This window comes from Typopeltis vanoorti, chromosome 10 (genome assembly GCF_054136105.1).
Source record: "Typopeltis vanoorti isolate ZY-2024b chromosome 10, IOZ_Tvanoo_1.0, whole genome shotgun sequence".
Classification (NCBI taxonomy): Eukaryota; Metazoa; Arthropoda; class Arachnida; order Uropygi; family Thelyphonidae; genus Typopeltis; species Typopeltis vanoorti.
The window spans coordinates 25,002,417-25,017,607 of record NC_143558.1 but is presented as its reverse complement, the minus strand read 5'-3'; the positions used below and the strand labels follow the sequence as shown (position 1 = coordinate 25,017,607).

Genomic DNA, 15,191 nt, shown 5'->3' with positions numbered 1-15,191 from the left:
AGGGGAAACATAAGTGATTCGATTTATTAGTCGATGATTAAATAAAGGATGTTTCGTGTGTGTTTAGATTAGCGTAAAGTCGGTCTGCAAAAATCGATCTGGTAGTCGAGTAGTTAGTGTACTGGCTCTCTAACAGGCTGTGGGTTCGAATCCCGTCAGTGGCGCACCCAGAGGGGGGGGATGGCACCCCCAAAGAAAAGGGAAAAAAAAACTAGAAAATTTTCCAAAAATCTTTTCCTAATTAAAATTATTTATTTTTTTTATTTATGTTGTGCCGTGTCTTCTATTCCCACCTTATGTGTCCGCTAATTCATAAGCAGTATAGAAATATTAGCTCTATAGCTCTCAGGAATCACGGCCACTGTGAACACAAGGCGAACGAAGTAGTGCTTGGGCTGATCGAGCGCTACTTCGTTTGCCCGAGCAAGTTGTGGTATAAAAAAATTTTAAAAACCGTTTGCAATAGCTCCATGCAAAATGTCACTGATGCAGTTTCAAAGTGTGACAAAATGATATAGCCTAACATTTATAACTTGTTAAAAATATCTGCAACGCTTCCGGTAACAACATGCGTCAGTGAAAGGTCATTTTCTACCTTACGCCTTTTAAAAACCTATTTAAGATCTACCGTGACACAATCACGATTGAACGGACTGGCTTTGCTATATATATACACAGAGAGATTAATGTAACAACGACTGAAGTAATTCAAGAGCTTTGTAAAAAGAAGAAGAAAAAACTGGATTTTATTCTTTAAATAAATTTTTATAATCACCTATTTTATTGAATTTGCATTAAAAATATTTTTATCCGTTCAACTCGGCTCCCCCCCCCCCTCCCCCAAGATTAACTCCTGAGTACACGCCACTGAATCCCGTAGTGGGCATGGATGTTTGTAATTTGTCTTTAGGTGGAAGATGAATTTGATCACTGTGGAGGTCCGAAGTGTTGAAAAAGTTCCATGTGTGACCTCTGGAGCATTCGGATTATGTAAAAAAATAAAATTAAATTAATTAAAAAAATCCCATGGTACTATAGGTTTATAACAACAAAAAAAAAATAACTTTCATCGGTGGGAGTCGCATAAAAAAAAATAGAAAACAACTCAAGATAGTTTTAGAGTTAGTCAAGATAGATAGGACGTCAGGTGGCGCTAACATAGCAGAAATGATATGCATGCTAACGTACAAGCTTCTTATACTGAAACTTCTTTTGAATAGGGTTTTGACTTGAAACTCGATTTGGAAGAGTGGCTGATATTTGCTTTGAAATAGAGGAGTTGCCGAAAAGATTATGCCAACTTAAGATTAAAATGGCAGTTAAATTTTATTCAAACCAGCATCTGATTGTAATTTGGAATGGTAGGATTTAAGGCAGATAAACACTCCCGTTTTGTAAGCGCCTTGATGTGTACGCAATCGACCTCCAAAGCAGCTGACCACAACAAACGAAAATACATCGCAAATCCGAACTCGTTTACAGGACAAAACAGGTAAGTCGTTTGTACGATTTATTTAATTCTAAGTGGCAACAAGGAGATGATAGAGCGAAAATACGCCACAGGAAATAACTGGTTCAGGAAACTATGGGTAAGCATGACCCCCTCTCCTGTTCGAGAGCGGTCAGTTTGGATAAAATGATTACACGGGCGATATGATAACTAAATAAAGAAAGACAAACATTAAAACTTTTCGAAATTGAATCTGAAATGGTGTGAGCCCTTCAACCAATAGCGAATTCGATGTCTGTTAGCGAAAAGCGGATATGTTCAGTTTAGCATCCAATTCGCTATGCTTCGAGTGCGAACTGTTTCGTTTCTTATTGGAAATGACACATTACACAAGCAGAGGAGTACGGTTCTCTTTTTTGAAGAGAACCCAGCTCCTGGTTCAATCATGAATTCTATTAGTACAGGTGAACTTTACTTTCTCTCTCTCACTCACTTTTTTTTGGTGATGTATTCTTCAAAATGGTATCGAAAGACATGAGTATTCTAGCACAGGCATGAATGTTTTTCATCTGTTATTATGTGCTCTCAAAATAGATTAAAAGGGAGAGTGTGATGGTAGAGCTTCATCAAACTGAGGACAGTTTTGTCAAGCATCTTGGTTGGCCAAGTTAGATTCGAATCTCACTGTGGGTTTAGTTACTTGAGGAGTCCTTCCTTCAAGAAGACAGAGATCAAACATCGCTTTACAAGAAATAACAGAGTTCAAAACACTCAGCCAATATCCGTGCAAATTCAATGGCAGCGGTGCAAGAAGGATGGACTTATGAAACATTGCAAAGAAGCGCCGAAAAAATATTCAGAAGACAGCATTTCAGGAAGCGATCATTGAAACAGAAGATTAGTTAATGAAATAAGGAACCAAAAAGCTTCACTTCGGCGATGTAAAAATTATTTAAATGAATGGGATATTTAATCCCACGTGAAGATTAGTTTGTCGGCCAGATAAAGTCGCAAGATATTTCATGTGATATCTACGATCTACACCACACCCAGGCGGTGTGTTTAGTTCTGCCATTTATATTAGCCAACTGTTACTAAAGAGTTACATGCAAGATGGTACTCTGTAAGATCTGCAGGTAAAAAACGCAATCGTGAAGCAACCGCAAATGTCAAATGTCTTCTTGAATCCACTCACGTTTTTGTCATAGATGATAGTAGGATTTTCTTTTGGGTTTGAAGCTACATAAACAAAATGTGATGCGTTATACCCTTTGTAGCAGTCTCAAAGAATTCAACACGATATTCGGGGTTCTGGGGTATGAAAAATCCGATTTCTGGTAGGGGAAACCTTACTATTTTCGTATGAGACCAGCTAATATACCTTCAGCTCAAAAGTCGTGATTCCTCTCAGCAACCACATATTTTTTATGACGATTTATATATCCAATATACAGATTTTTGAAGGCACGTTTTTATTTTATTTATTTATTTTGCAATCTTTTAAAAAAAATGGCTCACAAAGGCTAAACGCATAAACGACGATGCCTTCTGTATGAAAACATCATGAAGATGTAACACTAACGTCTTACTTTAACATGACAAGAATACGGCTCTGTTTTCTTTGAAAGCATCTTCATTCTTTAGGTCTTAAACTTCTTGAAAACACAAGCTGGAATAATTCCTTATATACCCTCTATGTGAGGTTTAGTACTACCGTGGGTGGATTAAGGGTTACATAAATCGTCAGTCCGCTCTAAGATAAAAGGTATAAGTGCAGGAAAGATATAACCAAAGAAGAAAACGATGTCAGACGAACATGCAGTTCTCCTCCATAAAAATGCTGTCAACAATTTAACTGGCAAGTTAAAAAAAAAAAAAAAAAACTTGAAGAAACTACTTTAAGCAATTTTACGTTGTCTTTTAGAATCGAACCTGGACAGAGGAAAAACATGATCAAAGATGAACGAGGCAAACAGAATGATAAACAAAGGGAGAAATAACTCGGAAACTTGTAGATCAAATACCATAAACAAACGATGAAGACAATACAGAGATAAATAACACGTATACCCAATGAAAACAAAAACAAATAGAAAAGTATATTTACAGTGAAACAGCTAGATCTTGAAGACTTTTTCTTCAGCAATAAAGCGTCTATTTTCCTAAAGGAAATGTTTATACATTAGGAGGATTGAAGCATTAAAATTATTCAGTAAAATAAACATTACTTTGTACGAAAAATATCAAAAATTTCTGTCCTATTTCCGAAATAAACAGTATTAGCTTCAACTCCAAACATTTTTTGTTTTTTAAACGCAATAAAGTAATGCTATTGCGAATAAGGCCAAATGATTCTTTGTTATTCGGTTATAATCTCATACTAACTCTCTATTTAAAAAAATAAAATAAATAATTATTATTATAATTACGGCTATTTTGCCTGCTTCAGTTTAGGAGTGCCCCTCTGAACTGAAGCAGGCAAAATAGCCATAATTATAATAGTTTATTAAGAGGAGTAACATGGGAGTTTTCCCAGAAATAATATACATAAAATAAATAAATAAACCGGATTAGGAATTATATTTTAGTCTACCTTTAATGGTACACTGATGTAGGACACACAAAAAAATACAGAATTATCAAAAACTAAATAAAAAAATTAAATAAGCGAAAGATATACAAAAAAAAAAAAAAAAAAGCTTGAAAGAAAGAGTTCCTTGCCTGCATTGCAAGAAATCGTACAAAATCCAACACTGCCAGAGCGCTTACCTGATTCATTATATTCCCGATAGATGGAAGCACATGTTCGTTCACTAGTTGAAGCATTATAATTGGTAATTAGTGAAATATTTCTATTTTTTTTTAAATATAGATGTGGCGCAATATCATCTTATTGTTATAATCAGCTCAATAAATAAATAATTTAAATGTGCCAATGACAGTAGCTTTCAAAACATTTTAGTCAATTAAGTGACCTCATTAGTTCACTATTTTGATATTTGATAGACCATATAATAAAATAATTCCAAATTCCAAAAATAATTCCAAAATTATTCACTGAAAGATTTTTTCCCCCTACTTACCAGGAGTAACTGATTCTATACGAGGCGCGACAGCTTCTTCGCATCCACCTACTACCGAAAACCCAAACCTTTTATCTGTTGGTGTAAGGACAATTGTTATTTCGAAGGCATCATCCTTCTGAAAAAAAAAAAATAATAATAAATAAATAATAAAAATAAATAAAGCAGTGGTTGGGGGAGGGGGAGAAAAGAAAAAAAAATCAGTTAATATCAAAGAGCTCCAAAAGGTTAAACTAGTATTTCAGTCAATCACTTAAGTGAACAGAAATTAACATTGATCGCCGCTGCTGCCATCTAGTGTTAGTAATATAATTACAAATTTTTAGTTTTATCTGCATATACAGTTTATTTATCAGCGATTAGCTGTTACATTCGATCTAAGTTAAATGTTTAGTTATTTTGCAACTAGTATTACAATATCAAGAAAATAAGGCACTGCATACATAAAAATAAAGCTGAACTTCAAAATTTCAAAAATCAGTGATGAGTTTAGCATTTCATTTAAATTTCTGAATCCATCCACGCTAAAAATCTATTATTATTATTATTACACTAATCGATTGATATCAAAAAATATAAAAAATCAATGCAAATTAAATGCCGGTATTTTGTCCAAATATCATGTCACCTCATATCGTATTGACCGATATCTCTATTAAAATCTCTATTTGGTCGCCTGGTTTTCAAAAGGATGGGAGATATTGGAAAAGGTCCACAGACGATTGACCTAGGTGGCCTTTGGTCTCTGGAATGTTGGGTATGAAGACAGATTAAGGAAATGTAAATTGCAGAGACAAGCGGATAAGATGAGGAGGGATATGATTGAAACATATGCAATATATTAAGGGTTTGTTACTAGATTAATGGGGATGATGTTTTACATAGAATGGGGAAGAACAAAAGGAAAAACAAGCGATCATTCGTGGAAGTTGTTTAAGGAGGTGAGAATCAGATTTTTTTTTTTTTTTTTTTCTTCTCATGGAGAGTGGTGGGTGAATGGAATGCATTGTCTGAGAGTGTTGTGAATGCCAAGACTGTGAATATACTTAAGGCACGGTATGATGAACTGTGTGTGTAATAGTGGGACCTCCCATATTGAGTCACTTGACTTCTGGAGGTCTGATAATAATAATAATAATAAAGTAGTCCTAGCTAAAACAAACAAAACTTGCGCTATATTTTCTGGCACAGGCGATTTAAATTTTATTATTATTATTATTAATGCCTGAAGGATTTATCGTCCGATGGAAATCATATAACCTGTAGGATATGCAGTAGGATTCTACACTTTACATGTGCCGGCCTTTCAGAAACAGCCTGGCAACGTAAATCCAATGCAACACTGTAGTGGAAGTGCCTACTCTACAGGGAGAACAAAGAAACGCACCTAAGGCCACCTACGACGCAGCAGAATATACCGGAGGCAAAATCAAACGACGAACTGACAGACAAAAAAAATACAGGTGAGTCCTATAATTTGAACTCCTTAAATATACTAATAAAAAACGGTCTAGAGACTATAAAAGCCAGCTTAGTAGATCTTGTGCAAGAACTCTTTGGCACACAGAACAAACAAATAACAAAAAAAATCTAGCGAAGATTTGGTCAAACGTACCAAATTAACAGTGATAGAAGTGTTGCGGACATTAAAATCAGCATTAACGTACTAACTAGCAGGCAACACAATTTGATGAACGAGACATCCGAATTCCGTCAAGGACTTGATTCCTTAAAACTACAATACGAATTTAAATCAGCAACAACATAAAAAGATCTTGTCATAAACGGTCTTCCTGAAACTGCACCTACAGAAAACCTCAGAGACGTAGTTTTAAAATTAGGCAATGCAATTGATATCCCGCTACAGCTTAACGACATTCAGACCGTAAATCGGATTCCCAGGAAGAGCAAAAAACAAGGCTTGCCACGACCTTCACTAGTCATAGTTCGTCTTACAAGCAAGTCCACAAGAGACAATCTCATAAAAGTCAACAGACAAAAAAATATCAGTTGCCAAGGACTTGAACGCATTGCAAGACAATACACCAATCTTCCTATCCAAATATTTAACAACATTCAACCAGAATCTGTTGTACCAAGCAAGAAAAGCAAAAACAGAAAAAATATACCAATTTTTGTGGATTAGATATGCCAAGATATTCTTGAGGAAGTCACAAACTTCAAAGCCGATACAAATCAAAAGCTCAGAAAAGACTGCCACGGTGAAAAAAAAAAGTCTCCTAATTAGTTCAAAAAGAAGACCACAATAAAAATGAATGTGACCCATCAAGACAGATGTAATAACACCAAGAACATATCGGCAATTTCACTTTGATCGGACCTTTCATATCATTAATTTGACCCCTCAAACATCAGTCCAACACAGCAATCAAATCAATAAAAAATATCTAATCGGTATCATCCTCAGATAAGCTTATTAAAAAGCTTCGAGGATGCAAACTGAGACATTACATCTCAACCGAGATCAACAGAAAGTAAAAAAAAAAATATTACATTGAAGTGCTGTAGTTACAGCGCTAAAAGACATTAAAAGCAAAAATGTAAAATATATATAACTTATTGTTATACTAAAAATGCTGTTAACATGTAATCTTATTCAATTGCAAACTATAAATAATTCTACAAAAAAAAAACTATAACAACATGTTTTGTAAATGCATAATATACAATCATAATTTTAATAATAAAAATCATTGAATTAAAAAAACTACTATTATTATTATATGTATTGAATTTTTAGATTTTTTAAATTTTGTAATTTTTAGATTTTTTAAATTTTGTAATTTCTATAATTTTATAATGTAATTATTATATGTATGCAAGACATAATAAAGTGGTTAAAAAATATTATTTTGTGAACGTGCGCAATTTTTATAAAACTCAGAATTCTATAAATTGCGCCTTTTTAATATTAAATAGTTATAAATCAGTACCTTTGTAATTTAGACATACCTTGGTCAAACAGCCAATCCCACTTCTAACCCTAAGGCCACAATTTTTTACTTGTTTATTATTTTTGTATTATTATTATTATTATTATTTTATTTACGTGTTTATTTCTTCGGTACAGTTGTAAAATATGGTTATAGTTACATTTTTCAGTATACATCATCATCAAACTTTAGAATATGATACTATGATAGCATGTAAGGTTTGCATTGCAGCATATACATGTATTATATATATATATATATATATATATATATAGAGAGAGAGAGAGAGAGAGAGAGAGAGAGACACTCTCTGGATTTGGCACATTGTGTGATTGCTTGACTTATCTTCCCTTTGATAGTCCTGTTTTTATTTTATTTTAATCCCTCAGGTGGAATGTCTTGAAACAGTTTGGGGAAAAACATCGGCAACCACTTCAACCACATGCGTTGCTTGTTATGAACAGTATCCCTGAAACGCATTTCTGAAGAAGGAGAATAGATAAGAGGGATAAAAATCAGAGGGGGGGGGGGGATGATAAGGTCTGGTAAGTTAGAATGACAGCAAAGACAGCCGCAGCAAGCATCACCTCCATGAGTTTGGTCGTTAGTTGTTTAGAATTACGATCGAGACAAGTAAGTTCATGAAGTTGGTGTACTACGTTTATTAATTGCATGTTTTCTTCTGATCAATTTGTCTGTTTCATCGGTTGATAACCCCAACTTTATGTAAAGAATTCCTCCACCTCCATCCGAGACCGGTATCTGAAAATCTATAAACAAGAATAAAAATATACTGTATTGATTTAGTAATAAAATTCTCTCGTGACCCACACTTTCAGAAAAGCTGATCTTAAACGCCATTTCAAGAAATTTTTATGGACTTTTCATAAGGGATGTCAGGTGAGGCATTTGTTACAGTTGGTTAATGCCGTTCCTGTACTTTTATTATATCGTGTAAGAAAACATTAAGCGTTTGATAGAAAATTCAAGTGTAACTGGGATTATAAGTATGCGATAATCTTTAAAAATCAGCTACAGCTAACGCACAGGAAAAAAAAAAAAGTTTAGGGAACCTGAAACGAATCTAATGTAATGCGTCCCTCCTATAAGCGAATGACATAAATTCACTTACTGTTCTAATTCTAGAAGCATGTTTCTGATGTAAACAGGAGTGTCTACAAATCGATTGCTGTGCATAGCTGAATGTGATGTTATGAAACACAGTCAGGGCCGCGCCAACCCGAGGGTGAAAGGGGTACACCACACCCAGGCGACAACATTGACAGGGCGGCATTTTATGTAGCTAATATCTAATTTGGATTATACAATGCAGTATTAGGGGCGGCCGATAAAAGTTTGCACTCGGGCAGCAAATACCCTTGGCGTGCCCCTGAACACAGTGTTAGTAAACAGGCACTCAAATAATCCTTAGCCTTCCTCCAGGGATATGTGCAAGGTTGAGAAACTACATCATAGTAGGGAGCACGAAAATTAACGGATTGAACCAACGTAAATCCAGTTAATGCTCGTATTGTTTTGATCGGAAAAATCTTCGCTGGAGATTCATGATTAATAAACTGAACAGCAGGTTATACAAGACTAGACAAAAGAGAAATGATGACACTGAAAGAACTAAAACAACAAAACCAATAAAGGAAACCATAGAAAAACACAGAACCAAATGGAAAGAACATCTAGAATGAATGGCATATGAGAGAATACTCGGGAAGATGACAAACTACTCAACCAAAATGTCGAAGAAACCGAAACATTTGCTCTTCATTGAGTATTAATATTGTTGGAGGATTTTCCTACATGTAACTGAAATGATGTGTGGGCCATTCAAAAACATCCCTCAAGCCGTTTGTTGTCGGTTCCTGCTCTAGACAAAGCCCGGGCTCTTGGTAATAAATGGATAAAAGTATAAGCCACGAGTTCCTTGTTTTAAATCTAAGAACTTACTGATCAACTACAATCTGACTGTTTCTCACAGTCCGATATCACACGCCCACCTCCACACAAAATCAAACATCGCGTCTGCAAAGCGCTTTGAAAATACAAGAGAACAGTTTCGAAAAAAGTATTGTAATTTAAGACAAGATGAAATGTAAGTCATCGTATATACCTACAATATCTAAGATACCACTGTATGTCATTGTGATTATTGTTCCATTGACAAAAACCGACAGCCCAATATTGAAAACATCTTAATGCTACCATCATCCTCCATGCTTGGCAAATGGATCAACGTCATCTATTACGAGCATATCTTAAGATCGGGACTCTTCCATTTAATGACAATATTTAACATAAACATTCCTTCAACAGTAAATGAGCTTTCCGATGTTTGAGAGTTCAGTCGATGTTAAAAAAAACAATTTATATTCATTATTTTATATCGTTTTTTTGTGGTTTTTATCAATCTCGTTCGAAATCTATGCTGATGTAAATTTTTTATAGTTGTGTTTTTATGGCAGAATTTTTTTTTTATAGTTGTGGAATCTTTAATAAGTTTTGGAATACTGGAAAAACCATTTGTGCATAGAAAAAAAAAACTACTGGTTATACCAAGTTATTAAAAAAAAAAAAAAGAAATAAAAACTAATAGAAAGACAAAATGGATTCCACAAAAGCCGTCTTGCTCATATTCAATTTTTTTTCTTTAAAATTAATAACTGAAACAGAAAGGAATTTCAAAAGAAACACGTGGCCTTTATTGATTACGAAAAACCTTTAAAGTTAGCAGACAAAAATTGCTTTAACAATATTTGCTGATTTATTGAAATACAAAAATCCGACTCTTGCAGTCATTTCGAGAAATATATGCAGGAAATAAAAGTGCAGTTAAATTAAAACAAATATCCGAAGGAAAACACATCAAGAGGAGTACTGCTAATGGTATTACTTTATCGCCTTTACTTTTTAATATACATAAATAAAGTAATATCCTGGGAACAGCAGAACCCATTTATAAATACATGTAAACTCCAAAACAAAGAGACAAATTGTTATTTGCAGATGACCGAAGTACATTAGCTGCATCAAAAGATGATTTATAAACATCGGTAGAATCATTAAATAATGTGTCAGAGAAGTACAATAAGAAAATATTCAAAGAAAACAAAAATAATGGTATTCAGAGAAGATAACCGGTTTAAGAAGTTAAATAGTGATTGATAATAAAACAGAACAAACAACTACTTTCAGATACTTGCTATGTGCTTCATAAGAAGAAGAAAAGATTTTGATATTAAAAGATCAAGTTGAATAATACCAACCCAGTCAAAATATTATGATCTTGCCGACTATTTTAAGGTGGTACTCGTATCGTGATGAGAGTCTGTACACATGATACTAAAGGTGCGACGTATTCGTTTGAAACTACTCATCAAGATGGGGAAGGGACGTGATCTAACAAAAATATATGAATGTAGGGTACCAGTAGTGCACTCAGGATTTAATCTTTGGGGGGGGGGGGGGGGAGCGAATTGAGTAGGCAATTTGAGAATACACACTACGGATCGCATACGATCTATGACTGAGCATCTGCAATGAACTCTAATTCATAAGTAGTATAGAAATAGAAGACACGACACAACATAAATAAAAAAATGAATTTTAATTAGAAAAAGATTTTTGGAAAATTTTCCAGTATTCTTATCTTTTTCTTTGGGGGATCGGGCCCCACCCTCTGAGTGCGCCACTGTAGGGTACTGTTCCTGGAATTCTGTACTTCAAGTGCTCCAAGAGTAAAAGGATAGTGGGCAGCAAAACATTCTCCTTGCCAATGGCAAGCGCCCACAAAACAAATGAGAAATTTCAATCTATGAATATAAAATCAATAAATAGCAAATATAAACAAAAATGATAGAATATTTAATTGAATGAACGATAACAAAGTGACTACTAAATTATTTTAATGATAAATGGAAAAGAAAAAGTTGGAAAGCCAAGAAAGCAAAGGCATCAGACTGGAACAGGCGAAGTGGTTTAAATACGTGATAGGATGATGAAGAAGGAGACCATATTCTTACATTTACTCTAATATGCAAAAGGAGCTTCTATTCACGTCCACCAATAAATCAGTGTCATCGTGAAATCACTAAATTATATACCTTTAAGAGCCAGATGACAATTTTAAATAGTGAAGAATTGTCAAGGAAATGGCTCAGACCTTCAAATAAAGTGCTTTTACCCATTAAGAATTAGACTTACGGTATATTCAATATTGCATTAATAAGATATATGAGATTCCTTGGTCGGAAAGACCTGGGTTCGATTCCCGTCTGTGACGTCAGGAACTTTATCTGGTCTCTTTCGACTAAAGGTGAGTTAGCCGGTCTCATACAGGAGTAGAGGGGTTTTTCACCCAGAAAGTCGGGTTTTTCGTCCCTCAGAACAGGCAAACCGGCTCCGTAAACACATACGATCTACAGTCATATATATATATATATATATATATATATATATACTTAATCCCTTATCAGGAGGGCTCAACCCCCCCCCCCCAAGGGACAGGGGAGAAGACAGTGGCATAGCTAAGGGAGCAGTCCACCCCAGGCGGCACTTTGAACTTTTTTGAACTTTTGCAGTTAATTCTAAAATACAGTCTCGAGAACTCCGTTCCTAATATTGTAATATTAGTGCGAATTTTCCTCACAATTGTTGTAAGTGTTGCTAGTTGTGAGAGGAGTTTTTCTAAATAAAATTGATTAAGAATTACACTTCGAGAATGTCATCGACGATTTTGCTAACAGAAAAGCAAGAAAATTAACATTTTCGAATGTTGAAATTAAAGTTTTACTTCAAAAATAACCACAGTGTTTTAATTTATTTCCCTATACGTAGAAAAAGAAAAAATAAAACATTGGATAACAGATGAAATATTTGGCCTCATGGATGAAAGAAGAAAATATAAAAATGCTAATTAAATTAAGGAGAGATTAGATCCCACATTGTTTTCAAACCGAATAAGAAACTCAAAGATTGGAATCAGAGAGTTTCATGCCGAATATAGTATAAAAACTATAAAAGTATCGGCGAATACTAGCGTGAGCTAATGCAAGTAGTTCTAGAACGTAGTACAAACACGGGCAACTCGTTGCAAAGGTGGGGAAAGTTCTGATAGCTATTCTTTGGTATTTACCATAATGTAAAAACACATTTCCTAGGAAATGTATGCTATTATTACATTATGGTAGGGAGGTCACTACCCAGACCTGTTTCAGCCTTTTTTGAGGCTTCATCAGTGAGTAGCTAGACCAAATTATTAATACCAAAGGGTATAGCGAAAAGAACTTATATACTCTGCTACACGAATTGTCCAAAAGGTGCGCCCATTAAGTTACTTAAATATAAAGAGCCAACAGGCTTCATTTCGGCGATATAAACATTAATTAAATTAAGGCGATATTAAATCCCACATCGTTTTAAAACCGAATAAGAAACTCAAGGATTGGAATCAGAGAGTTTCATGCCGAATAAATATATAGTATAAAAACTATAAACGTATCGGCGAATATTTTTCTTATTCGGTTTAAAAACAATGTGGGATCTAATATCCCCTTAATTTAATTAATGTTTATATCGCCGAAATGAAGCCTGTTGGCTCTTTATATTTAAATATAAAAATGCTGTTAAAGAAGATGTGGCCAAATACAAATGTCTTAAAAATCAAATTACAAGAAAATGTAGACAAGCCAAAAAAGAATACCTAGAAGAACAGTGTAATAACATAGATGAATTATTTAAAAAAGAAAACATAGAAAAAGCTTATAAAGAAATTAACAAACTGACTTTCAAATTTAATAAGAACAGCAAAAACAATGCAATCAAAGATGAAAATGGAAAATTACTAATAGAATCTGAGGATATATTAATGGAATGGAAGAATTATCTTGAAAATCTCTTATAATGGCGACGAACTTGATGTTGATATCAGCATAGAAAATCAAAATGAAGATAATCTAGGACCCCCAATAATGCGAGAAGAATTTGATAAAGCACTGTCCGAAATGAGTAAGGGAAAAAGTCCAGGTATAGACAATATTCCTATAGAACTGCTACAGAATCTAGGTGATGAGACAAAAACCTTACTCTATCAATTAATAGTCCAAATCTATGATAGAGGAGAAATACCAAAGGATTTTATGAAATCAATCATAATACCAATACCAAAAAAGAATAATGCAAACAAGTGCAGCCAATTTAGAACAATAGCTTTAATCCCACATGTTAGCAAAATTCTGCTAAAATTTTTCAAAATAGAATTTATTCAAAAATAGATTGCCTATTGGATGAAGACCAATTTGGATTCAGAAAGAATAAAGGAACAAGAGAGGTAATACTCTGTTTAAGAATAATAATAAAGAGAAGATTAGACCTTAGTCAAAATACTTACATTTGCTTCCTTGATTTAGAGAAAGCGTTTGATAAAGTAAACCAGCAAATACTCCTAAATTGTCTAACTAATTTCGGCATAGATTTGAGGGATAGGAAAATAATTTATCAAATTTATAAAAATCAAAATGGACGGATTAAAATCAATGATAAGGAGAAAATAATAAATATAAGGAGTGGAGACAAGGATGTATACTTTCACCACTTTTATTTAATTTATATATTGAAAAGGCCATACAGGAAACTAAAGATAAAATAAATAGTGGCATAAGGATAAATGGTGAGCAAGTCATGTGTATGAGATTTGCTGATGACATAGCCCTTGTATAGTTCGCCCACTGTTTGTATGTCCCTGCTTCGCGTCTTTCCAAGAATAGTCGATTCATGCTGAAGGGGAGAAAGAAATGAAGGACGTCCGAATTGGTCGCCAACACGCGAAATCACGTGCTTTATAGGTATAAAAATTTCCAACTGTTATAAAAGCAACATAGTTAACTACAATAATCATAAAAGAGAAGTTATTTTCCGACTGGTAATAATAAACAACTCATCCCACTATACGGACTGATTACCCTATTATCGGAATGGATTCTCCTTTTTCTGAGATGCGCAGAAGTGTCGAAGGATCTCTAATCGGTGGGCGAACTATAGCAGAAAACAGAAGAACGTTAAAAACAATGCTAGAATTACTAAATAATAACCTTGAAAAATATAAAATGAAAATCAACACAGATAAGACCAAAATCATTGTTACAGGAAAAATCCTACCAATATAGAGCATATAGACATCAGCGGGAAACAAATAAAACAAGTGAAAAGCTTTAAATATTTAGGAAGCCTAATAACAGAAGATGGCAGAACAAGAGAAGATATAAGATCAAGAACAAACAATGCAAAAGCCCAATTCTCTAAGATGAAAAGCATTTTAAAGGAAACCTCAACCTACAATTGAAAAAAAAATTAGTAAAGACATTGATATGGAGCATTGCACTGTGTGGATGTGAAACCTGGATTCTAGGCAGAGAAGATGCAAGAAGATTGGAGGCTTTTGAAATGTGGTGCTGGCGCCGCATGAACAAAATAAAATGGACAGAAAAAAAATCAAACCAACAAGTCCTGAGAGAGATAAACGAAACAAGAACTCTAATTAAATCGATCAAAATTAGAAGGGATAGGTGGGTTGGATATATACTTCGACATGATGGACTTGTGAAAACAATAACTGAAGGCAAAATAGAGGTGAAAAGAAGAAGAGGCAGACCAAGGAAAAGCTTTCTTGATCAAGTTAAAGACAGCACGGGTTTG

At 34.1% G+C, this 15,191-nt stretch overlaps 1 protein-coding gene across 1 annotated transcript in view; it reads right to left on the bottom strand.

Moving 5' to 3' along the window:
- The window catches only part of LOC150102240 (uncharacterized), a 266,604-nt gene that overhangs the window by 225,697 nt on the left and 25,716 nt on the right, over positions 1 to 15,191 (bottom strand). The window contains exon 3 of the mRNA XM_090399535.1: positions 4,534 to 4,651. Coding sequence (XP_090255661.1) covers positions 4,534 to 4,651 — 118 coding nt within the window. The remainder of the gene's footprint in view (positions 1 to 4,533; positions 4,652 to 15,191) is intronic.